We start from the raw sequence: 25,139 nt of genomic DNA, 5'->3' as shown, positions 1-25,139 counted from the left end.
TTAAAATCCTCATGAATTATGCTACACGTTAGAAACTCCTAATGGATTGTGAACTCTTTGCTATTCAATTTGATTGTTCAAATGTATAGATTTCTGAGCCAAACTAAGGTAAATTTCAGTTCCCATCATACATAAATTCTCTTAGACTAGCAAATGAGTTAACGAGTTACCGCTGGCAGCCATGTCAATAGACTGCTATTTAGAGATCCAGTCTACTGCAGCCACCGAAGGCCGGCCCTGGGTCCGCTCTACCAGTAGCTCCCCAACACTTCGAGTGGAAATTTGCCATCACATCTCCACCTGTCTCACACCCCGCCCTCAGCCCCGCCCCTTCCACTGGCCCCACCTCCTGCGCTTTGGCCAGCGTTCCCCACGCGCCTTCCGTTCAGCCAATCGCCGCTGAAGTTTGCAGCAGTGGGACTTCCGTTTCCACCAATGCGGGAGGTTCTTGTTCTGCAGGTCTCGCCTCTGCCAGGAGCTGCGGCCGGAAGATGGCGGCGGCCGCAGAGTTGTCGCTGCTGGAGAAGTCCCTGGGACTGAGTAAGGGGAATAAATACAGTGCTCAGGGCGAGCGACAGGTGAGAAGGAGAGGCGGCGCAGAGGGGAAGAGGTGGACGGGAGCGGGGCCTGCCGAGCCCTGGCAGTACCCGGGCCGGCCACCCGATACCGGCGGAGTGAGGATGCTGCTACCCAGCTCCCCACGTGTCTGCGCCGCGAGCAGGCTGGCGCCTCTGGACCTCGGCCCCTGCCGCCCTACCTCCCGGAGGGAGGGGGTAACCAGCTCAGGTCGGGCCCGGCCTGAACTTCACCTCCTGGGAAATCATCCCATTATGAGGAAACGAAACCAGTTGCAGGAGGGTTCTCACAGGGCTCTTAGACCAATCTGGAAGCCCCGCGTTTGTATTCAGTATTAACTGGCTTTTTTTTTTTTTTTTTTTTTTTTTTTTTTTTTTTTACCATAATCGCACCTTTCATTCAGTTATTACGCAGCGATTCCGTGATAGCTAACAGGGTGCCAGGTAGCACTGTGCTGGGCCTGGGGAATGCAGTGCTGATTTAGGGGAACACGCTTCAACAGTCTTGGCCCAATCTAGGCGATGCGGGGAAGGCGTTTCTAAAGCCTTGGGGTATCAATTTAAGTGTGCGACCCACAGAGAGTGAGGGAAACATAACAAGGTATGAGATTGCCTAGTGAAGCACTGTTAGAACGTTTGTGTTTTACAGTTGTTTGTCGTAGAGGGAATGTATTAGAGGAGGAGATTACATCACAAGGTATGAGATTGCCTGGTGAGGCACTGTTAAAACGTTTGTGTTTTATAGTTGTTTGTCGTAGAGGGAATGTATTAGAGAAGGAAATTGGTTGTAGGAAGACTACTTTGGATATGTTTTTTTTGCTCCTTTGAGATCTTTTTCCAAATTATATTTGGTTTTTGTCTTTAATTTTTTCTCTTCTTCATTTGGTCCATGTGAAGATCTTGTTTAGAAAGCAGTAGTATAGTTTTTATTTAAGTTAACCTGAAGCCTAGAGAGGTTAAGTGTTCAGCCCTGTGATTGGTGGCAGAGTAGGCATCGGAGCCAAAGTGACCTTCTTTTGGTGTTTCCTCTGTCCCAGTGATGATTCTGTCCCTTCAAGCCCCTACTCGCTAGTTTAGTGTATATATTACATAATACATATATAATATAAATATAAGATATATAGCCGAGTGGACAAACATTGCAACCATTTAAATTGAAAGAGTGCCATATATACACATACATATATATACACATATATATATATATATATTTTTTGAGACGAAGTCTCGCCTGTTGCCCAGGCTGGAGTGCCATGGCATGATCTCGGATCACTGCAACTTCTGCCTCCCGGGTTCAAGCGATTCTTCTGCTTCAGCCTCCCAAGTAGCTGGGATTACAGGTGTGTGCCACCATGCTTGGCTGATTTTTGTGTTTTTAGTAGAGATGGGGTTGCACCATGTTGTCCAGGCTGATCTTGAACTCCTGATCTCAGGTTATCCACCTGCCCTGGCCTCCTAAAGTGCTGGGATTACAGGCGTGAGCCACCGTGCCTGGTGTAGTTTATATTTTTTAGGGACCATTGCCAAGATACGAGTATTATCTAGTATGAGAAACAATCATCCGCAAATAATTTAAAGCACAACATAATAAGCACTTTATGGACTGTCGCGGGTGAGCAGCAACTCTCTGGGACTGGTGGCACCAGGGTAAGAATTCACCAGGACAGCTGTAGGTAAAGAAAAACAGATTTATTAGAGAAATATAAAGATACGTTGCAAGAGTGCAACAGGCAAGTTAGTAAGAGAGGAGCTAACTGCAAGGAAACAAAGGCTGGCGGGGGATTTTATGGAATAGTACTTCTGCTGTGTGCTGAAGAGGGGTTTGTGCAGTACTGATGACACTAAGGTTGGTGAGCTAACTGTAGTTTTCTAGCAGCCAGAGGTCCAGTGATAGCTGGACACGAAAAGATTATTGGGTTATTTGTGCAGAAGGGCTGTGTCCTGCACCATGAGGAAAGGCAGACTTGTAGCTTATCGGCCTTCTCTTTTTGCTTTCCCTTGGTCCCCTCAGCCTGACTTCTTTTCACTAATTAGGACTCCACATGGAGGAAAACACTGTTGAGGAGTGTGAAAAAGGAAGTTAATTCTGACTATAAAAGTGGATTTATAAACTCATGGAAGAGCTGGCATTTAAGGGATTATGCTTTGAAAGATGTGTAAAACAAATTATGAAGGATTGGGAAGTTTAGGGCAGTAAGTAAAACAGTATGAGGAATGATGCAATGCAGGGTAAACCCCAAACCACATTTTGAGGCCCAACTGTGAAGACTTTGGAGTTCAGAGTGTCGTTTTTAATTTTATTTTAATTAAAGCATTTTAGCAGTGAGCAGCTAGTGAAAATTTCTGTTTGCTTGTATGGGGAAACGGCTGGCCATATGTGATAAGATTCAGCCATTTTTTGGGAAGACAGCTGACAGCAGTGAGCCAGCGATAATGCCTTCTCTGCAGCATTACCAATCATAGTTAAAAACTGAAAGCAGTTCAGAGATCCTTATCCAGGAGAATGATTCTGTAAATTGTGGTACGTCAGCATGTTGACATACAGTCACGTGTTATTTAAAGACAGGGATATGTTTCAAGAAATGCATTGTTAGGCAATTTCATCATTGTGTGAACATTATTATAGAGTGTTCTGGGGTTTTTTGTTGTTGTTGTTCTGTTTTTTTGAGGCGAAGTTTCACTCTTGTTGCCTGGGCTGGAGTGCAATGGCGCGATCTTGGCTCACTGCAACCTCCGCCTCCCGGGTTCAAGTGATTCTCCTGCCTCAGCCTCCCGAGTAGCTGGGATTACAGGCATGCACAACCACGCCCGGCTAATTTTTGTATTTTTAGTAGAGATGGGGTTTCTCCGTGTTGGTCAGGCTGGTCTCGTACTCCTGACCTCAGGTGATCCACCCACCTCAGCCTCCCAAAGTGGTGGGATTACAGGCGTGAGCCACCGCGCCCAGTCTTAGAGTATTCTTAAACCTAGATAGTATATCCTACTTCACAAACAGTAGGTATATGATATAGCCTATAGCCTATTGCTCCTTCAGGCTACAAACCCGTACTGCATGTGTTACTGTGCTGAATAATGTAGGCAGTTGTAACACAATGGTAAGTATTTGTGCATCTCAATATATTGAAACATGGAAAAGGTACAGTAAAAATACTTGACTGTAATCTTAGGGGACTGCCATTGGATATGCCATGCAGAATATCGTTGACCAGAACATCATTATGCAGTACACGGCTATTGCATAATGCAGCCATTAAAAGTAATTACTTTGAGGACTATGGAACCTTAAAATGAATGTGAAAATAGTATATGTCTCATAATTGTAACTGCATAAGAATTGTGTACTTTAGGCTATGTAAAGGAAAGAAAATGGACGTTTAAGCCAATAGGACTTTATTCAAACACTGGCTCTGCCATTGCAAACCTAGCGACCTTGATTTTTATTATCTGTGAAATGAGGATGAGATTACTTACCTTATCTTACAAGATGTAATGACTAGATGAGAAGGTAACTGGGAATTTTTTTAGAGCATGGTTGGGTTGTGGATAATTTATTTTTACAAATAATTGTCTTTAGAGTTAGTTCTGTCCCCTCCCGCCCAGCAATTGTGAGTCATTTGATTTCTCTTTTTTCCCCCAAATATACCATACATTCAGTACACACATCTTGATGTTACCACAAAGTTAACACACTTAGGTGACCACCCAGTCAAGGAATAGGACATTACTGGCACCCCTCAGAGGGTTCCATATTGTTTTCTTTCAGTACATTTAATTTATTGGTGATCTTAGAGATTGTGGTTTCATTTGAGTTGAAGGCAGAAGTGAGAAGTCAAGGAGCTAGGAATAGTGAATGGAAAGTGGAAAGAACTTTTACCATCTTTACTTTGAAGTTACCTCCTGACTTTGAATCTGTATCCTATAGAGTATTAATCTCCTTGTAGACTTCACCAAGTCCTGTTGATGTAGGTGTATGAAAATGCCTTGCAAAGTGTGAATCATTACAGAAAACAAGATATAATTCGGCTGGATGCGGTGGCCCACGCCTGTAATCCCAGCACTTTGGGAGGCCAAGGTGGGTGGATCACGAGGTCGGGAGTTTGAGACCAGCCTGGCCAACATAGTGAAACCCTGTCTCTACTAAAATTACAAAAAATTGCTGAGTGTGTTGGCACGTGCCTGTAGTCCCAGCTACTGGGGAGGCTGAGGTGGGAGAATCGCTTGAACCCAAGAGGCAGAGGTTGCAGTGAGCCGAGACCATGCCACTGCACTCCAGCCTGGGTGACAGAGTGAGACTCCTTCTCAAAAAAAAAAAAAAGATGCTATTTCATTGCAGAAAAGAGCAGCAGTTCTTTTTGCTTACCAAAAAGCAGTTCTTTTTTCATTTGCTTAAGTCATTGAGATTGTATACTTATTATTTGTGTTTGGTCAGTCTTCCCATCAGGTAATACTTTCCATTTTCTTTTGCATTTCTCATAATGCATTATGCTTATTTGTGTATCAAGAAAATTTAAATTAACTGTCAATGTCTTATACACAAGCAAACTTGTGTTGCTATTGTAATAGGGGAAACATGAAGTCAGGTTTATTTAAATATAATCACTTTGCTATATAGTAGGGTGCAGGTAAACTTGATTGAAATTAATACTGTTTAATTAGAGTTTCCATTTTCTCTCATTGTACATAGCTTAAAATTATTGTAGTAATATTATACTGATTTTTGCAATGTTAATAGCAGTTTCATCATCAAGCATCTGTTACTACATTGTAAATTATTTAACTGCTATTTTCCAGACTTTCATTTGTATGTAATTTAGTATCTTAGAGTAAAATCCGGGATTATTTCAAGAAACAGTTGAGGGATTTTGTGGTTACTTAGAAGTTGTAATCATGATGTGGTCTTTGTTTTTTAAATTCTGTGAACTTTTTTTTTCTTTTTAAGATTCCAGTTCTTCAGACAAACAATGGTCCAAGTCTAAGAGGATTGACTACTATAGCAGCTCATCTAGTCAAGCAAGCCAACAAAGAATATTTGCTGGGGAGTACTGCAGAAGAAAAAGCAATCGTTCAGCAATGGTTAGAGTACAGGGTCACTCAGATAGATGGACACTCCAGTAAAAATGATATCCACACACTGTTGAAGGTATCGTGACTTCTCTTATAGGCTGAAATGCATGAACTGTTAATCAGAAATCTCTTTCCCCTCAGTTTAAAAAGCTGCAGCTGTTAGCTTTCTTCACCTCTTTCCTTCTGCCTCAGTAGTTTGCATCTGTTATTCCCTCTGCCTGGAACAGACTCTGTCCTCCCCCAGCCCCTCCCTCCCCCTCAGATCTCAGCTGAGGTACGCTGCCTTGGAAACTTTCTTGACTACTTCTCTCTCAGCTGGATGAGGTTCTTTGTTCTGTATGCAGTCACAGCACCCTGTGCTTTCCTTCAGAACCCTTGTCATGGTAATTACAGTATTATAATATGACTTTTCTTGTTTTTTTAATGTGATGCCCCACTCGACAATCCTGATTCTCTAAGAGGTAAAGTACTTTCTCAGAGGCAAGAGAGAATCAGAATCTTTTAGGATTGTAGTTTGAAAAAACTCTCATCTGAGAAAGCTCACCTTTCCCTGTTTTGAGAATCATTGCTTTAAATTTTTATTTTCAAAGGCATCAAATAATAAAATAATCTACTGGATATAGCTTCAGAGTTACCAAGAATAAAAAAAATTCCAAACAAAGTTATTTTTGTTAATTTATTTATATAAAAAGAAAGCAGATTTTAAAAGATTTTGTTGAAGCTTTAAATTTGAGAGAAACTTGAGAGATTATCCAGACAACAGCATATCGCTGTAGAAATTCCTTCTGTTTCTTAATTTTATTGTGATTGTTTTATCATGGCAATAAAAGTTGTGCAAGAAAGGTCTTCCTTTATCACGTTGGGCAAAATGGCTCAAACTGTATTCTTGATAGATGCCATCAAGAGAACTGGTAGAAAGTCAGTTTCAGAACTTGGCCCTCTGTATGTCTGTCGTGATCAACCATTTATTCTTAATACCATATTGGTCATTCACAGGGACCCTTCTCTTGTGCCCTACTATTGACAGTATTTCCATGGGGAAGCAGTCATATCCTCCCTCCAAGTGAATTTGAGATTTCAGGCAAATAAAAAGTGAACACAACCTTCTTTTATAGTTTTCCAAAGGAAAGGATAGTAATGAACTTGATTCTGAAAGGTAGGAACAGAATTTCAATGAATTGGGTTTGTAAGGTTCAAAAGTTACATTAATAGATGTGGTATTAGAAGCATAGAAGTAACTTCCAAAGTGTTATCTCTGAGACATGTAAATATTTAATTGGGAGCCTCTATTTAATGTATGTGGGGCTGGGCAATTTGCATTGTTTTTGAAATGTATGTGAAGCTGGGCAATTTGCATTGTCTTCCTTGTTTGACCGCAGTCTGCTCATCTGCATGTACAACATCAGCACTTGCAATGCACCAGGATGCAGTTCTAAGGGCTGGTGGTGCATTAGACACAGTTTCTGCCCTTGCAGAACTCAGACTGGCAGGTGAGACTGCTTATGTATAGAGTGGATTGCAATGTGATTTTGGCCACATGCACAGATGAGAAAAGGGTTGTTTTGTTTTGTTTTGCTATTTTAAAACAGTGTTGTTTTTATTTTAAAAGCAGTAAATATTACAGAATTTAGGAAGTAAAAATAAGCAAATGGAAGACATTTGAAACATCCATAGTCCCACCAGCAAGAGAGAACTATTAATAATGCTTATGTTCGGCCATCAGATATTTATTAAACCCCTTTTGTGTTTTTTCTATGTTTTTTTTTTTCCTTTTGTATGTACGTGTGTATGTATTTAAAAAAAAAAAAAAAACGGGCACCTACTGGGCGTGGTAACCTGTTGGGTTTTTTTTTTTTTTTGAGATGGCGTCTCACTCTGTCACCCAGGCTGGAGCGCAGTGGTGCAATCTTGGCCCACTGCAGCCTCCGCCTCTTGGGTTCAAGCGATTCTTGTGCCTCAGCCTCCCAAGTAAATGGGATTACAGGCACGCTGGGATTACAGGCGCGCACCACCATGCATGGCTTATTTTTTTGTGTGTTTAGTAGAGATAGGGTTTCTCTGTGTTGGCCAGGCTGGTCTTAACTCCTGAACTCAAATGATCCGCCCACCTCAGCCTCCCAAAGTGCTGGAATTACTGGTGTGAGCCACCTCGCCTGGCCAGTAAACTGTTTTTTTGTTCACTGACAATGTGTTGTCAACACCTTTTTACATCAACAAGTATTCACTTACACTCTCCTTTTAATAACATGTTAGTGTTGCATCATATACAATGCAGGGCACTGACTCCCTGAGCAGTTGAAAATCCATGTATAATTTTGATTCCCCAAAAACTCAATTGCTAATATCCTACCATTAACTGCAAGCCTTACCTGTAACATAAAGCAAATTAATACATAGTTTGTATTTTATGTGTGTTATATACTGTATTCTTAAAGTAAGCTAGAGAAAAGAATATTATTAAGAAAATCATAAGGAGGAGAGAATACATTTACTATTCATTAAGTGGAAGTGGATTGTCATATAGGTCTTCATCCTTATAGTCTTCACTTCACATCAAGTAGGCTGAGGAGGAGGAGGAAGAGCAAGGGTTTGTCTTGTTCTCTTGGGTGGCAGAGGCAGAAGAAAATTCATGTTTAAGTGGACCTGTGCATTTCCAACCTGCATTGTTCAAGGGTTAACTGTAATTGTACCACAATTTAAATTATGTATCCCTGGGTAGTTACTAGATTGTAGCTAAATATTTGAGCACATTCCCATTTGTTTCCTTAGCCTTTTTGTTTGTTTGTTTGTTTTTTTGAAACAGAGCCTTGCTCTGTCACACAGGCTGCAACCTCTGCCTTCCGGGTTCAAGCGATTCTTCTGCCTCAGCCTCCCGAGTAGCTGGGATTACAGGTGTATGCCACCACACCCAGCTAATTTTTTTTGTATTTTTAGTAGAGGCGGGGTTTCACCATGTTGGCCAGGCTGGTCTTGAATTCCTAACCTCAAGTGGTTTGCCCGCCTTGGCCTCCCGAAGTGTTGGGATTACAGGAGTGAGCCACCGCGCCCGGCCTCCTTAGGCTAAATTCCTACCAGATAAACTGCTAGGCCAAAAGCTGTATATTTTTAAGCTATGTTGCTCATTTGTCCTCTAGAAAAGTACATCATTATAGTATCGTAGCATATGAGAGTGGCCTCTTCCCCAAAACTAACATGGTATTACCTCTTTCTCCTTCACTTCCCCAATTTAATTACCAAAACAAGAAAATTTAAAAATTATTTGTGTGAGGCCATGCGTGGTGGCTCACGTCTGAAATCCCAGCACTTTGAGAGGCCGAGGAGGGCAGATCACTTGAGGTTAGGAGTTCGAGAACAGCCTGGCCGACATGGTGGAACCCTGTCTCTACTAAAAACAGAAAAATTAGCTAGGCGTGATGGTGCACACCTGTAGTCCCAGCTACTCAGGAGGCTGAGGCAGGAGAATCACTTGAACCTGGGAAGTGGAGGTTACAGTGAGCCAAGGTCACCCCACTGTACTCCAGCCTGGGCAGCAGAGCAAGGCTCTGTCTAAAAAAAAAAAAAAAGTATTTGCTTATGTTTTTTTGAATACAATTATTAATGTGTCATTTTCATACTGCTTATTAGCTATTTTATTATTGTTAAAGATTTACTTACATGTATTCTTTGCCTGTGTTTATACTGGGCTGTATAGGTTTTTATTATTTATTTTTAAAACTCTTGCTTTTAGGATATTATGAAAGGGTTTAATTCTTATTTGTCAAAGTTCCATTTCAGTGCTAAAACCACAATGCTAAGTTTAAATGCCTTATAAATAAGGTAATATATAATTTCAAAAAGCAGGCAGTGCAAAACACTAACGTGTTGAGTCTAGATGAAGGGTATGTAGTCGTTTATTTTACTGCTTTTTCAACTTTTTTGTATTATTAGAAAGTTTAATAGATGGAAGGAAAAATAAAAATCAGGTGGAATTGTGGGGGAAGTATTTAAAAAGTTTGGCAATAGCATCAGAAAGAATTGTAAAAAAAAAAAAAAGGAAACAAATGTCAGACATAATTAGTTCTCACCTGTGAATATTTTGAATGTGTGAAACTGTCTTTTGGTAGGAAAAATTTTAGTTATATCATGAACCCAGAAAATATTACCTAATCATCGTTTATAAAAACTACATTTTTAAGAGTCTTGGCCGGGTACGGTGGCTCACGCCTGTAATCCCAGCACTTTGGGAGGCTGACGTGTGCCGATCACGAGGTCAGTTCAAGACCAGCCTGGCCAACATAGTGAAACCCCCATCTCTACTAAAAATACAAAAAATTAGCCGGGCGTGTTGTGTGCCTGTGGTCCCAGCTACTTAGGAGGCTGAGGCAGGAGAATTGCTTGAACCCTGGAGGTGGAGGTTGTGGTGAGCCAAGATCGTGCCACTGCACTCTAGTCTGGGCAACAGAGCGAGACTCCGTCTCAAAAAAAAAAAAAAAAAAGTCTTTATCTCTAAAACATGGATATAGATTCTGTTTTTGGAAAAAATAAACAAAACTGTTATTGTTTCAGGTCTTCTTGAAATTAAATGAAAATGTATTTATTTTATTTGAAATTTAATTAAGATATTTAATTTCTTATACTTTCTCAAAGTTGATTTCTCTGAAGATATTTGGAGAGAAATCATATTCATTCAACAGATTACCATAAAATTTAAGTGGTAGTCCCTAATAGACCAATACATTCTACCCTTTCCACTGAAATTTTATTTTGATTCTTCCATGCCTTCCATTTGTGTCTATATTCCTTTATGTTCTCATCTGTACCACCTTTAGGGTCCATATTCAAATACTGTTTTGAAAATGACTGTCTTTAAATGAAAATCGTAAGAGAAAATGTGTTTACTCTTTATTAAGTGGAAGTAGATTATCATAAAGGTCTTCATCTGCATTATCTTCATGTTGAGCATGTATCATGTTCACTTTGTTTGCAAATTCAAACAGATTAAATTAAATTCTGTAAACATTTTTTATTGATTGCTGAATCACTACATTCCAGACACTTTGGGATGCTGCTATGGTCTGAATGTTTGACTCCTCATCCCCAAATTTACTAACCCCCAAAGTGGTGGAGTTAGGAGGTGGGGTCTTTGGGGGTGATTAGGTCCTGGAGGCAGAGCGTTCATGAATGGAATTATTGCCCTAAAAAAAGGCCTGGGAGAGACCTCACCCCTTCCACCAAGTGAAAAGACAGCTGCCTGTGAACCAGGAAGCAAGCCCTTACCAGACACTGCATCTGCCATCACCTTCATCTTAGACTTCCAGCCCTCAGAACTGTGAGGAATAAATCTCTCTTGTTTACAAGCCACCCAGTCTATGTATTCTATTACAGTTGCCCAAGTGGACTAAGACAGATGTGATTTGAGAATCGGAACAAAATGCCCTCTCTATAGTTTAAGGAATTCTTCTGGAATAAATGCTGTTGATCACTGGACAATGTTTTATATCTAGTCTTTAGAGGAGCCTCAAAGAATATCTAATAATGGTTCATATAACTTATTTACAAAATCTTCCTCTGAAGGTTTTATGAATCTGTTGTTTCACTTAATTGACTGTAATTCAACGTAAACTCCTGTTCTGCTAAATTTAAGTGTTAATTTTAAGAGAAGCCAACATTTCCCATCTCAGGAAATTGACGTATTCATGCTGGTCTGCCAGACAGTACTAACCTCTAACAAAAGTAAAACTAGATAAATTGGACTATGGCAAAATTAAACATTTCTGGACGTAATCAAAGGAGACAACAGAGTGAAAAGGCAACCCACACAGTAGGAGAAAATATTTGTAAATCATATGTGTAATAAGGGGTTAATACTCAGAATATGTAAAGAACTCCTACAGCTCAGCAACAAAAAATCCAGTATCCTAATTTCAAAAGTGGCAAAGGACTTTAGTATACATTTAGCCAAAGAAGATATATCAGTGGCCAGCAAGCGTATGAAAAGACGCTGGAATCACTAATCATTAGGGAAATGTAGATCACGTTTACAATGGGCTATCATTTCACACCCATTAGGATGGCTACTACCAAAACAAATCCTGCAGAGTAACATGTGTTGGTGCGGATATGAAGAAATGGTAACCCTTGTGCATTGTTGGTGGGAATGTAAAATGTACAACTGCTATGCAAAGCAGAATAGCACTTCCTCAAGACATTAATAGAATTACCATATGGTCCAGCAATTGTACTTGTAGGTATATACCCAAAAGAATTAAAAACATGGTTTTGAAGAGATGTTTGTACGCTCCTGTTCACAGCAGCATTACAATAGCCAACGTGGAAATAACCATGTCTATTGACACAGGAATCGATAAAATGTGGTCTATACATACAGTGGAATATTATGCAGCCCTAAAAAGGAAGGAAATTCTGACATGTGCTGCATGCTACATGGAGGAACTTTATATTCAGTGAAACAAGCCAGTCACAAAAGTACATATATTTTGTGATTGCTGTTATATGAGGTATCTAAAGTAGTCACATTCATAGAAACAAGGTAGAATGGTGGTTGCCAGGACCTAGAGGCAAGGGGAAATGGGTGAATTATTGTTTCATAGATATAGAGTTTCTTAGAATTCTCTAAAGAGATTGAAATTCTTGGGGAATTTTTTATATTTTAATGGAAAAAATAAGTGTAACTAATGAGCATGAGTAACAAAATGTTTCTAAAAACAAAAAGCTAAACTTTAAAATGATCATAGATGGCACTTTGAATATCATTTTCTAATATTTTCTTGTTTCTTTAAGACTAGTAATGTTTAGCCTATTTTTTTAAAATAAGGTGACTGGCGTATGATTTGTGGTTTTGAATGAATATTAATGTCAAAGAGTAAATTTATTAAATGGCGATATTTTGTTTTCTAGTAGCCTAAATCTTTTAAGTTGTTTAATTAACTTTATTATTACTGTTTTTTACATTAATATTTATTTGTTTTTTCTTTTTTATAGGATCTTAATTCATATCTTGAAGATAAAGTCTACCTTACAGGGTATAACTTTACCTTAGCAGATATCCTATTGTACTATGGACTTCATCGCTTTATAGTGAGTATTTGAATAGTTACTGGCTTTTTTTCTGTAGTGTTCAGAATGATTTTTAAAACTTTGTCTTGAATTTAAATCAGATTTGCATTTTCAGCTTATCATATAAAAATGAAAGGAATTATTGTATACAAGGTGCCTATGTAAAAACTCCTTTCACATATCCAATTAACACAATTGCTTCCTTTTCTTTGACCTTGATTTTCTTCCTATGCTTCTGCTCTTCTTCAACAGTGACTTCTCTAGCCATGCTTTAGGTTTCGTTGTCATCCCCTGGGCCCCATATTCCTACCATTCCACTCTAGATCTTAACTTCAGTACCCGTATCTTCTGTGTAACCACTTGTGATGGTTAATACTGAGTGTCAACTTGATTGTATTGAAGATGCAAAGTATTAATCCTGGGTATGTCTGTGAGGGTGTTGCCAAAGGAGATTAACACTTGAGTCAGTGGGCTGGGGAAGGGAGACCCAACCTTAATCTGGATGGGCACCATCTAATCAGCTGCCAGCGGACATAAAGCAGCCAGAAAAACATGAAAAGGTTAGACTGCCTTAGCCTTCCAGCCTACACCTTTCTCCCGTGCTGGATGTTTTCTGCTCTCAAACATCAGACTCCCAAGTTCTTCAGTTTTGGAACTCAGACTGGCTCTCCTTGCTCCTCGGCCTGAGGATGGCCTATTGTGGGACCCTGTGATTGTGTGAGTTAATACTTACTAAACTCCTTTATTTATGTATTTATATATTCCATTAATTCTGTCCCTCTAGAGAACCCTGACTAATACATGGCTTATCTTAGCTCTTTTAATCTCCTAGTGTCTAATTTCTATCAGATGTAATTTGACTCCTCTTTTCCAAATCCGTATACTTTCTTCCCCACCCAACCTAGACCCCCTTTTGTGTAACTTCAGCTACATCCTCTTAGTATCTTCAGCTCCTTTGCTTTACCGTATAGTTACCACCTTTTCCCTGTAAGTTCCCAGCTCTTGGCCAGTCCAAATAAATGTCTTCATTCTTACATCCAAGATCCAAGCTGAGTTCTACTGGAGAAATTACAACACTGCAGATTACTGCCACTAAAAATATTTACTATCCAGTTGCAGCTGGGCTCTCATACTGGATCATCTCCTTTTTTTTTTTTTTCCTCCCAGGGATACTTCCAAACCTTTACTTCTTTCCTTAAGCCCCTTCCTTCTCCCTCCTCCTTTATCTTTAGTCCTTATCACCAAGCTTTCCTCCATCATTAGACTAGAAAAATGGAGGCTATTCATCTGAATCCCTTCATTTTCCAGCCTGCCTGATTGTGCATCCTTGTCTATCTTGTCTCCTTTTCCTGGTCTCAGCCTTGCCTTTTTCCTAGGCCAATCCATTTGTATTAGTCCATTTTCATGCTGCTGATAAAGACATACCTGAGACTGGGTAATATATACAGAAAAAAGGGTTTAATGGACTTACAGTTCCACATGGCTGGGGAAGCCTCACAATCATGACAGAAGGCAAGGAAGAACAAGTCATGTCTTAAATGGATGGCAGCAGGCAGAGGGGCTGGTGCAGGGGAACTCCCACTTATAAAACCATCAGCTGTCCTGAGACTTACTATCACAAGAACAGCACAGGGAAGACCTGCCCCATGACACAGTTACCTCCCACCAGGTTCCTCCCGTGACATGTGGGAACTGTGGAAGTTACATTTCAAAATGAGATTTGGGTGGGTACACAGCCAAACCATATCACCATTCATCTGACCTCTTACCTCAGTCTCCTCTCCACCTCCTGCCCCCTTTCTGGATCTTTGCTCCAGATTGTATTTCCTTTCTTTTTATTTCAGTCTTGCCTACTACCTACATGGTCAGTCTTTTTATTTTAAATTTGTTCATGAACAATGACATAATATTCAGTATGTTCTTGGCACTGTTCTTCATGCTGTATAAATGTTGACTCATTTAGTCCTAATAACAGCTACATAGGGTAGGCACTAATATTATCAGCCCCATTTTACAGATGAGATAACTGAGGCATAGAGAGGTCAAATGTTTTGAGATTGCCTAAGTAAGTGGTGGAACAAGGTCCAGAAACCAGACACTTTGGCCCCAGAGTGTGTGCTTTCTCACACCCATCTCTCTGCCTAAAAGCTTGGCTCAACTCCCCATCACCCCAACACCCATCTTCCCCCTGTGGAAAAAAACAAACTCATGCATTTTTGTGCATTGTGCACCTCAGGCATCCAGTCAGTCAGATCCTGATTTCCAGCTCCTGAATGCCTCTCACATCTGTCTTTTCCTCTGATCCCGATGACATTGCCCAAGTTCCAGTATTTAGAATCTTTTGTTCATCTAAAGAGGATGGACTGTAAGACATGAGATTGGTGACCCCCGAAGCCTTCTTTCTCATGACGTGTCTTTTTCTTTCTCAAAATAATTAACTCGGCTGGGCGCAGTAGCTCACCCCAGCTACTTTGGGAGGCCAAGGCGGGTGGATCACCTGAGGTCAGGAGTTTGAAACCAGCCTGGCCAACATGGCAAAACCCCATCTCTACTGAAAACACAAAAATTAGCCGGGCGTGGTGGCTCACGTCTGTCATCCCAGCACTTTGGGAGGCCCAGGCAAGTGGATCACCTGAGGTCAGGAGTTCGAGACCAGCGTGGTCAACATGGTGAAACCCCATCTCTACTAAAACTACAAAAATCAGCCAGGCATGGTGGCATGTGCCTGAAATCCCAGCTACTCCAGAGGCTGAGGCAGGACAATTGCTTGAACCCAGGAGGCAGAGATTGCAGTGAGCCCAGATTGCGCCATTGCACTCCAGCCTGGGCGACAGAGTGAAACCCTGTCTCAAAAAAAAAAAAAAAAAAAGCCAGGCGTAGGGGCAGGGCAGGCACCTATAATCCCAGCTACTCAGGAGGCTGAGGCAGGAGAATCACTTGAATCCAGGAGGCAGAGGTTGCAGTGAGCAGAGATCGCACCACTGCACTCCAGCTTGGGCGACAAGAGTGAAGTTCTGTCTCAATTCATCTGACTCCTACCTCCCTTGCTATCCTCCTCCTGTCATTCTCTCAGCCACAACATGTGCCCCAGAGCCTGCTGGATGCTGGGCTCTTTCTACCCAGCGTCCTTGCATTGCTCTTTTGATCCCTGGTCCCAGCCCTTTCCTCCCCACTTCATTTGCATTTTCCAAGTATCTCTCAGTTCCCACTCATTCCTCTACTGAATCCCTCTCAGGCCCCTAAACCGTATTGAGGTGCTCCTTCCTGTGTGTGTGTTTGTACCTCATATACACCTTAGGTCTAGCTTGTTTCACTCTTACTGTAATTCTTTGAAAATCTCTCTCTCTAAATTATAAGCTGCCTGACTCAATGATTGTAGCGACACATATTTGTAACACCATTGTCTGAGGTAATTCCTGGCACGTGTATGTAGTCGCCCCTCCATAAACACTGAATAAAATTTTAAACGTATTTCTCTATGCTTTTCAAGGAGTTTCCTATATACTTTCTCATTGTGCCTCATCACTAAGAAGGAAATAGGACCAGTGTTATTAGCCTCCTTTTACAGAGAAGGAAACTGATGCTTAGGAAACTTGAGGTTTAAAGGCACAGCGCTCAGTTTTTGGAAGGGCCAAACTAGATCTTTTGACTGAAGTGTCTTAATGTGTGGGGAAGCTCTTTGTGTTATAAACTATAAAATACCGTAATAATTGAGGCCTGCGCAGGCCCCAACCTGTCCGTGGTTTGGGGCTGCTATCTGCCTCATAAAGCAAAGTGGAGGGTTTGTCTTTTGGAAAAACAAAGTCGTTTTCTCCTCTGAAAAAGCCTCCTACATAATTGGCTTTGCCATTTGCCAAGAATAAGAGGGCGCAGATTGAGGCCTCATGAGTCTGGGGTTTCAGTTGAGGTTGAAGAGAGAAGACGGATTGTAACCAGAAAATTCAGAATGGAATGCAGTTTCCTCCAGAACTCCTGGACTTCATGACAGTCGTAGAAGTGGATTCCTTTTAGTTTCCCCTCACCCCACAAACATATCGTAATAATGCATAATACAGTTATTAGTCCCCTACTCGAGCTATAATCCCTCAGTTTGAATTTACTTGACTTTATTGTGAATTGTTCCTCAAAGATCCCTCAGTGATTATGTTAAATTCTACAACATTATTGTAATGACTTAGAATGATCCTTCATTTAGTGTAAGACTATTATGAGTTTTAAATACTTTATTGAGAGCCCACTGTGTATGCCCACTGTTTTATACTTGGGAGGGAGACAACAGAAGTGTAAAACTATTTTCAGGGGCATATTGATCTTATTGAAGAAATTAGACTGTTTTACATGAAAACAATTAATGAAGTAAAGAAAATGGAATCCAGTGCTAATCTCTGGTCAGAATATTATGTTATTAATGAACGAGGCAGATGAGTAGAATATAGAATCATAAAATTGTCAGAAACATATTTGAAGGTTTGGATGCCCTTGGCTATCTAAGGGAATTTTCATTGTTTTGGAAAGCTTATGATAAGTTTGATTATACATATTCTTTGTAAATAGGGTGACCACATGATTTCTCATCCAAAACACTTGACTATGAAAGAAGGCCTATTAATAATTACATTGGGACAACAGGAGTGAAGTAGAATGAATGTTCCCCATACTTACAAAGAATATGATTCAATTTACACAAAATAAGGGACCGGAGAGGACGTGTCTGATTTCTGTTCATCCCCTCTTGACTTTTAGCACAGTGCCTTGCACAGCTAAATACTTATTGAGATTAGCAATATTAAGTCTGGGCAAGATGGCTCATGCCTGTAATCCCAGTACTTTGGGAGGCTGAGGCAGGTAGATTGCTTGAGCCCAGGAGTTCATGATCAGCCTGGGTAACAGGGCAAAACCCGTCTCTATTCAAAAAAAAGAAAAAAATTAACCAGGCATGGTAGCTCTGCGCCTGTAGTCCCAACTACTTGGGGGAACGAGGTAGGAGGATCATCTGAGCCCAGGGAGGTCAAGGCCACAGTGAGTCATGATGGCACCACTGCATTCCAGCCTGGGCAACAGAGAGACCCTGTCTTAAAAAAATAAATAAAACAATATTTAACAACTGGTACCCATTTATAGTTCCTATTTCAGGTATTTTATCTTTGTAGTGAAAGTGTAGTATAATTTAAGTAATGTTAGTTAAATGTGGAGAAAGTTTATTGGAGTTGAAATACATTGATTACTAGCTTCTTTTTATTCCATTCTAGGTTCAATATATTTTAGTAGCTTTTGAATTTAAAATGATGAGGAACAACTTACCTCATTTCAAAACGAAAAAGCTTCCAAGGTAAAGAGGATTTGCTGCTAAGGTATCTAAGCATCTCACTCCTTGTGGCAGCCTACACACAGTCTTTGAGCTTGGGAGAGTCTATACTGGATTTTAGTAAGACTGTGCTGCTGGGAGCATGGCTACCCAACAGGGCTCCAAGAACAATTTCTATCTGAAAACCACAATAACAAACTTGTTGGCTTTTTAAAAAATACATATTTAAATGTGACATATGTTTTGACATTTAACTTTTTAAGCTTTATATTAGGAAAAATGTCATCAGTCATCCTGTGTGATGACAGCCAGCAGGCTAGTGAATGTCTCTTCAGACCCACAAGATCTGGCTTGCTGTGGCATCGGGCTGTCATTAAGAAGGAGAGTATTTTTGTAACCCCAGCAGTTTGGGAGACCGAGGCTGGCAGATCATGAGGTCAGGAGATCGAGACCATCCTGGCTAACATGGTGAAACCCCATCTCTACTAAAAAATACAAAAAATTATCTGGGCGCAGTGGCGGGCGCCTGTAGTCCCAGCTACTCAGGAGGCTGAGGCAGGAGAATGGCGTGAACCCGGGAGTCAGAGCTTGCAGTGAGCCGAGAATGCACCACTGCACTCCAGCCTGGGCCACAGAGCAAGACTCCGTCTCAAAAAAAAAAAAAAAAAAACAAGAAGGAGAGTATTTCTCCATCTAACTAAAAAAAAAAAAAGATACTGAAGTGCAACTCATAATCCAAGTGGTTAATTAAATTTTCCTTTCCTCTAGTTTATGCAGGTTTTGCAGTAGGGAAAGGAAATATTCTGAAAAGGAGGGAACTTGTTTGGAATTCCTTTGCCAGCAGAATGAACAAGGTCATAATCCTATAGTGCAAAATATTCATAGCACTATCTGCAAAGTTATTTAATTACGAGTCTAAGTGCACTGGAGGGCACTTGGTTTTTAGGCAGGTTAGAAGTGTTTCATTCAGTACTGCATGTTAAAGTTAGGGTTACTTTAGCAATATTTAGCACTCTCTATGTGTTAACATTTTCTATTTTGGAATGTATGTCCTCTTCATATATACTGACTAGGATGTGATGATTAAAGATATCCTTATCTTTTTCAAAGTGAAATTGAATAGATTAATATGTAAATCACTGTTGACCATCCTTTTGGGTTCCTGTCGTGAGTCAAAGTATCTCTCCCACTCTAGTCCAAGTGCAGGCAAAGTAATCAGAGAAATAAACAGCTTCTCAAGGAACAGGCCTCACAGACTAAAACCTACACAATGGCAGAATTGCACTGTGGTGTTAAATGGCATTCCTGTTAAGTTGGGTACAAATACATGCAGATGTGGAATAAATGATTTCTAGGTGTTAAATGAAGGTAGGGTAGGTGTGAGGTGCAGGTTGACCACCTGCTGATATTTACCAGGTCTTTGTGCTTTGTTTGCTTTGGCAGTATTACTTATTTTTGGCCTCATGCATTCCTTCATTTGTTTGTTCACGTTATTCAGTACGGAATATGTAATCAGCACAGTGTACAAAACAGCAGTCAAGCAACCTTCGAGTCATCAGATAATCCCACTGTATTTTGTTTCACTGTGAGCCCAACTTTAGTCATGGCTGAGTTATTCTGAGATTTGGTCTATCTTAACTCCATTTGAGGAATATTATGTTGCCTTTCCTTTGTTATACTGCCTGTTAGTGCGGCTGTTTATTATAACACCAGTGACTCACTGCTTTCTTAAAGTGATTTCACTAGTAGATAGTCATCCCTGTGAACAGACTGTTACTCAAGATTATTAAAATCCTTTGTAATATTATGTGCTTCTTGACTGTAAGATTGTTATCAACTGAAATACTTTTGTTCTGAAGTTTGGAGCACCATTGGAGGCATGTGGTTCTTTTATAAGGAAAGGAAAAATAAAAGAAATAACTGCAAAATAGTCCAGGAGCCCTGGCCCTAAAGAATGTCCCAAAGGCGGCAGCGTGGTGCCAGTTGGAAAGGTAACAAAGCAGCGTGTCACCCTGATCTGGAACGGGTCACTTAAAGTGTTTCTCACATGACTTCATGGAAAATTAGTGATTCAGAATATTATCTGCTTGGCTTTAAAGTTCAAAGTCATGATAGAGTGCCAATATAAATTAAAAGGAATTATTAGGCAGAAAGAGCCAAGCACCACTATAGACACACTGGCATGCAGACCGACATGAAGCAGGAAATGGTAACTAGAACAATTGCATTATTTCCTGTTGTAAGAAAGGAGAAAGAACTTTAGCTAGAAAGCGATGGTGGAAAACCAGTGTTGTAAGTGAAGTAGTCCAGGGGATCCCATCAGAAACGTTTTTAAAATCTGTAAATTTGGTGAGGGGAGAAATCTGTTCATTTCTTTGTTTACAGGAAGTTTATTTAGGGAATGTCTTCCAAAAAAGTAGCAGAGTTAAGAAGTCAAGGTCATTAGTAAGTATCTCAGACTCAAAGGGACAAGTTCCAAAGTTTAAACTGTAAAAAGAGGTGAAAGTGGTAACCGTAACCTCATCCTTTTTGAAAAACTCTGTGAGTTTCTGGCAAAAGTTTCCTGAGGGAAAATGAATAAATGTGCAGTCTCTAAAATAGATCATCTAAAAATATTGTAAAATGGATCATCTAGCTAAAAATTACTGGAGTAGGGGACTGGGTACGGTGGCTCACGCCTGTAACCCAGGCACTTTGGGAGACCGAGGCTGGTGGATCACTTGAGGCCAGGAGTTCAAGACCAGCCTGGCCAACATGGCGAAACCACATCTCTACTAAAAATACAAAAAATTAGCCAGGCGTGGTGGTATGTGCCTGTAGTCCCAGCTACTCTGGAGGCTGAGGCAGGAGAATCACTTGAACCCAGGAAGTAGAGGTTGCAGTGAGCCCATATCACACCATTGCACTCCAGCCTGGGCAACAGAGTAAGACTCCGTCTCAAAAAAAAAAAAAAAAAAATCATTGGAATAAATTAGGAATTGTTAGAAGCTTTAGGAGCTCTTGGAATAAAAACTATTTTGTACTGTGGGTCTGTTGATAATCCTGACACTAGAGACTCCAAATGTAAAATGTTTAAGTTGGAGAATATTTTGCTGTGTTCTGTATGTTGTTATTGTTTTAAATAATAGACCTGTGAGCACCATATACTAGTCCTCTGTGACAGCAAATGCTGTTCTGAAATACAAATATCACAGATAACATTGCCCTTTTTAGCTAGTTTAAAATCTGTGTGAACAACTTGAACATAAACAAGCATTAGTACTCTGTTGTTTGGAAGTGCTTTACCAAATAGCTGAGTGGAGAATTACCTGAAATGAAAGAGCTATGAAAGGACTAAAATGATAAGAAAGAGGCCAGATTTGAATCATCATATATTTCAGCAGCTAACATGAAATCAAGTTGGAGTAAAACTTATTATCACATCTGTTTGCTTTAACTATCAGCAAAGAGATTTGTCGAAGTTGATTTTGAATTGTATTCATTCATTCATTCATTTTTGGTAAGAAAGCTCCCATTTCTTACTAGATTTGCAGCTGTGTTTATTACTGGTTGAGCTTTTAATAAATCGTACATTTTCTTTTGAAGTCCTTGGTGAAGTTTACATATGGTAAAGATTTAGAAAGAGAACAAAATGCTCTTTTACAAAATATTTTTCAAAATATTTTTGAAATATAGACTGATGCTCAGTTTAGTCCACACATGATTAAGTGCTGCCTATGAACACACACCTGACAGGGAGATGCTCCTTTGTGTTTGAATCTACCAGTTAGCCTAATGTAATTCTTTACATGTGAAACCATGAATTTTCTTAATAAACATTAAACTTGTACGTTAAAAAAGACATTCTTGACCAGTTTTCTTGACTGATGTGTTCTTTATCTCTGTGCCATGGACTGACTGTGTTATAGATGAGACAGTTATAGTAACATCTTTCTAAGTAGACACAACCTACACACCTTAAACAGATGAATATGTTTTTATGACGTGCTAGAGCAGCTTGTGTGTGGGACTTCAGTATGTATCACTAAAACCTGGAACTCACATTTTTATGAAACAGAAGCAGTGAAGATTCTCCCTGCTAACAACTTAAGTAAACTGAGCCAACAAATATGAGTCCAAATGAACATTTAATGAGAAAATACTGCCTACTTTTTAATTGTATTGTTAATCTCCTTTTGTATTCTGTAATAACGGTTGCATGTAGAGTGAGTTGTCCTTCACCTTTGGGGATCTGGTAACTTAGCAGAATGTTTGCCTGTAGAACAAGTCTGTGCTACATTCTGAAAAGCAAAGGACATTCATCTCACTAAAAATGTCTCCCAACAAGCAGGCAGCTGGTGGATTTGTACCACTTGCGGGGTGACTGAGTTATTTCTTTCTGCAAACACTCCTGTCAGTGTTATAGAGACTTGCACTATCTGTTTAGTAACTGTGTCTTAGGAGAAGGAACTACACTACCCATTCATGGGTCATGGCTGCAAGTCACTGCCCTGCTGATTTTCTCTTTACCTGATAACTCTCAATAATTCCAAAATTTATCTTAGAGAAAAGTCTTTGAGTCACCTACTTCGGAATTTGAGCCCAGTGAAATGATAAGCACCTGCAGTTTGTAGCACATCTCTCTCTAACCAAATCTCTGAGTATTCTTGTAGCTTGATAGCAAATTGGGTGAACTGCTACATTCACTAAAAGATTGAGTTCAGCTTTATTGCAAACAGAATTATGAAGGTCTGTTCTCATGCATTTACTCAGCCTCCTTCATCTGAGTCACATGCCACTAGCAATAGCCCCCCCTTATATTAAGCAATATTCACTTGAAATGGATCATTTCCTTTTTTTAGGTTTACTAAAAAATACTAGAGAAAGAACTGTATCTTAATCTGTCTTCCTTTACAGTGAAGTAAAAAACAAATTCTTTGACCTCCAAATCCTCAGTTAATGTAAATTTTGCATTTGTTGAAAACTTGATATTTCCCAGGAAGCACATCTGGTTTTGAACTGAACATAGCATTGAACATGAAGAACTTGTACAAGTCAGTGTTCACTGGGCTGAAACTTTTACTCCTATCTGAATATGTTGGCTTTTGAGAACTCTTGGGGGATTGATGTTGTTGTTGTTTTTCAACTTCTATCTCCTACTTAAGTGATATGAATAGTTGTGCTTATGTAACATCTGTGTTGTGTGTGTATGTTTTTAATCTCTACTTAGGTTGACCTGACAGTTCAAGAAAAGGAGAAATACCTTAATGTGTCTCGCTGGTTTTGTCACATTCAGCATTATCCAGGCATCAGGCAACATCTGTCTAGTGTTGTCTTCATCAAGAACAGACTATATACTAATTCCCACTAGAAGCTGTTCATGCCATACAGAAGATCAATTAAAAATGTTTTAAATGGAAGATGTACTCTGGGCCACAGGACTAATGTAAATTAATATACAGTCATTCATTATTTGTTGAAGTTGATAGAATTTTTGAAGTGTAAACTTGTGTCTGAATGTTTTATTTGTTCTTTAGTTGAAGTTTTGCAATTTTTATGTCAAAATTCAATTGCTCTTAAACAAGTTGAGATCAAGTTATAAATTAATCTTGTTTTTAATAGATGACATTTACTTCAATAAAAGTTGCAAATCAGGGGCTTCATCTTAAAAATTGGTGGTCCTTTCAATGGTTGACATATTTGGCTATTTATTAATCTCTCTTTCATATTCTAAAATTCATTTTCCCCTTATGGATATTTATGGTAGTTTGTTAAGAACTGTGATAAATTGTGCCAAGGAAACAGGGAAGACAGATGGATTTGTTCTAAATATTTATGTGAGCTAGTAAATGCGGTTGAAAAAATATTTCTTGGTTGTTTCTTTCTTTCTGTAGTCAGTGTTCATTGGGGTGAAACTAACTACTGAACTGCCCTACGGGAAACTGGAGGAAGATACATTCTTCCAGTTCCTCTTGAGTTAATGATTCTTTTTGCTGTTAGGCTTATTGTAATATGCAGTGGTCAAAAAGAGATGGGAAATTCTTCTCCTGTAAGGAGGAAAATAAATATAGAAACAGAGATAGGAAAGTCTTACTGTCCCACTAATTTTGGATTTTTAATTACTAGATTTTTTCTAAACTGAAAGCCAACTCTCATGGAAAGAACTGCTGTTGAAGTGCTATGTGAAGAACAGAGGCACTTCATTAAAAGATCTGTATATTTTATAACTCTTGCTGGTTGAATAAATAATAGTTATTGTAGAGCTAAAGAGCTTATCTTTACAAATAATGAGAAAAATGGGGTCTTTGGGGGCTTTCCTGTTTAATGCTACTTAATGTTTTCATGTTGATGCTGAGTCTGACCAGTGGACCCGTCAAAGTTCTAGCAGGAAGAGCAGATACTTGGGAAATATACAGCACTCAGGTTGAGTCCTGTTTTTATCACTTAGTAGCTGTATGACTTTAAACAAAGCAGTTAATCATGTTTTCTTAATCTCTAAAAATAAAAAGATAATGCTAAATTAGGAGGATTAATGTAGACAACATGAAGAAAAAAGTCTAATACGTAGCTCTTGGCCATCAGTAAGGTTAGTTTCCTTTCTCTTCTCCAGGCAAATCATGATTTTGTTGTTTATAACAAAATGAGGATTGTAACAGGCCCCCATTTTTGCCTCTCAAGTTACTGAGTCAGGAGGCTTAACAGGCCAGGTGTGTGAACACCGGCACAGCTCATTTTACTGCATCTTCAACACATTGAAGGTTTGTGGCAACCCTGCTTCGAGCGAGTCTGTTGGTGCCGTTTTTCCATCAGCTTGTGCTTGCTTCATGTCTCTGTGTCACATTTTGGTAATTCTCACATTATTTTGAATTTTTTTTATTACTATATCTGTTACAGTGATCTGTGTCCCGTGACCTTTTTTACTATTGTTACTATTTTTGGGGTGCCACAAACCATGCCCATATAAGACTTCAGACTTAATAAATGTTGTGTGTGTTCTGACTGCTCCACTGACCAGCTGTTCCCCATTTCTTTCCTTTTCCTTGAGCTTCCCTCTTCCTTGAGACACAAGAGTATTCAAATTAGGCCACTTAGTAAACTTATAGTAGTCCCTAAGTGCTCAGGTGAAAGGAAGAGTTGCACGTCTCTCTCTCTAGAAATGA

At 39.7% G+C, this 25,139-nt stretch overlaps 1 protein-coding gene across 2 annotated transcripts; it reads left to right on the top strand.

The window, feature by feature from the left end:
• The first annotated feature begins 423 nt into the window (after positions 1-423).
• EEF1E1 (eukaryotic translation elongation factor 1 epsilon 1) lies at positions 424-24,977 on the top strand. Of its 2 annotated transcripts, none has more exons than XM_011962662.1 (4): positions 424-578; positions 5,515-5,715; positions 12,621-12,716; positions 23,210-23,651. In XM_011962662.1, the coding sequence occupies exons 1-4, from the start codon at positions 492-494 to the stop codon at positions 23,348-23,350; spliced, it is 525 nt and encodes a 174-aa protein (XP_011818052.1). In that variant the 5' UTR covers positions 424-491; the 3' UTR covers positions 23,351-23,651. The 2 variants fall into 2 exon arrangements, with proteins under 2 accessions (XP_011818052.1, XP_011818053.1); XM_011962663.1 differs by lacking the exon at positions 23,210-23,651 and adding an exon at positions 24,590-24,977 and having other exon boundaries at positions 471-578.
• Positions 24,978-25,139: the final 162 nt, after the last annotated feature.

The sequence above is a fragment of the Colobus angolensis genome, unplaced genomic scaffold (assembly GCF_000951035.1).
Source record: "Colobus angolensis palliatus isolate OR3802 unplaced genomic scaffold, Cang.pa_1.0 Scaffold6, whole genome shotgun sequence".
NCBI classification, from domain to species: Eukaryota; Metazoa; Chordata; class Mammalia; order Primates; family Cercopithecidae; genus Colobus; species Colobus angolensis.
The sequence above is the reverse complement of the archived record's forward strand: the minus strand, read 5'-3'. Positions and strand labels throughout refer to the sequence as shown.

What these genes read in the sequence shown, in the direction of transcription:
- EEF1E1 (XM_011962662.1), top strand. Translation starts at nt 492, where the DNA reads ATGGCGGCGGCCGCAGAGTTGTCGCTGCTGGAGAAGTCCCTGGGACTG. An exon ending in ATATCCACACACTGTTGAAG is followed by an intron (nt 5,716 to 12,620) that starts GTATCGTGACTT and finishes TCTTTTTTATAG; the next exon opens with GATCTTAATTCATATCTTGA. An exon ending in ATGGACTTCATCGCTTTATA is followed by an intron (nt 12,717 to 23,209) that starts GTGAGTATTTGA and finishes ATCTCTACTTAG; the next exon opens with GTTGACCTGACAGTTCAAGA.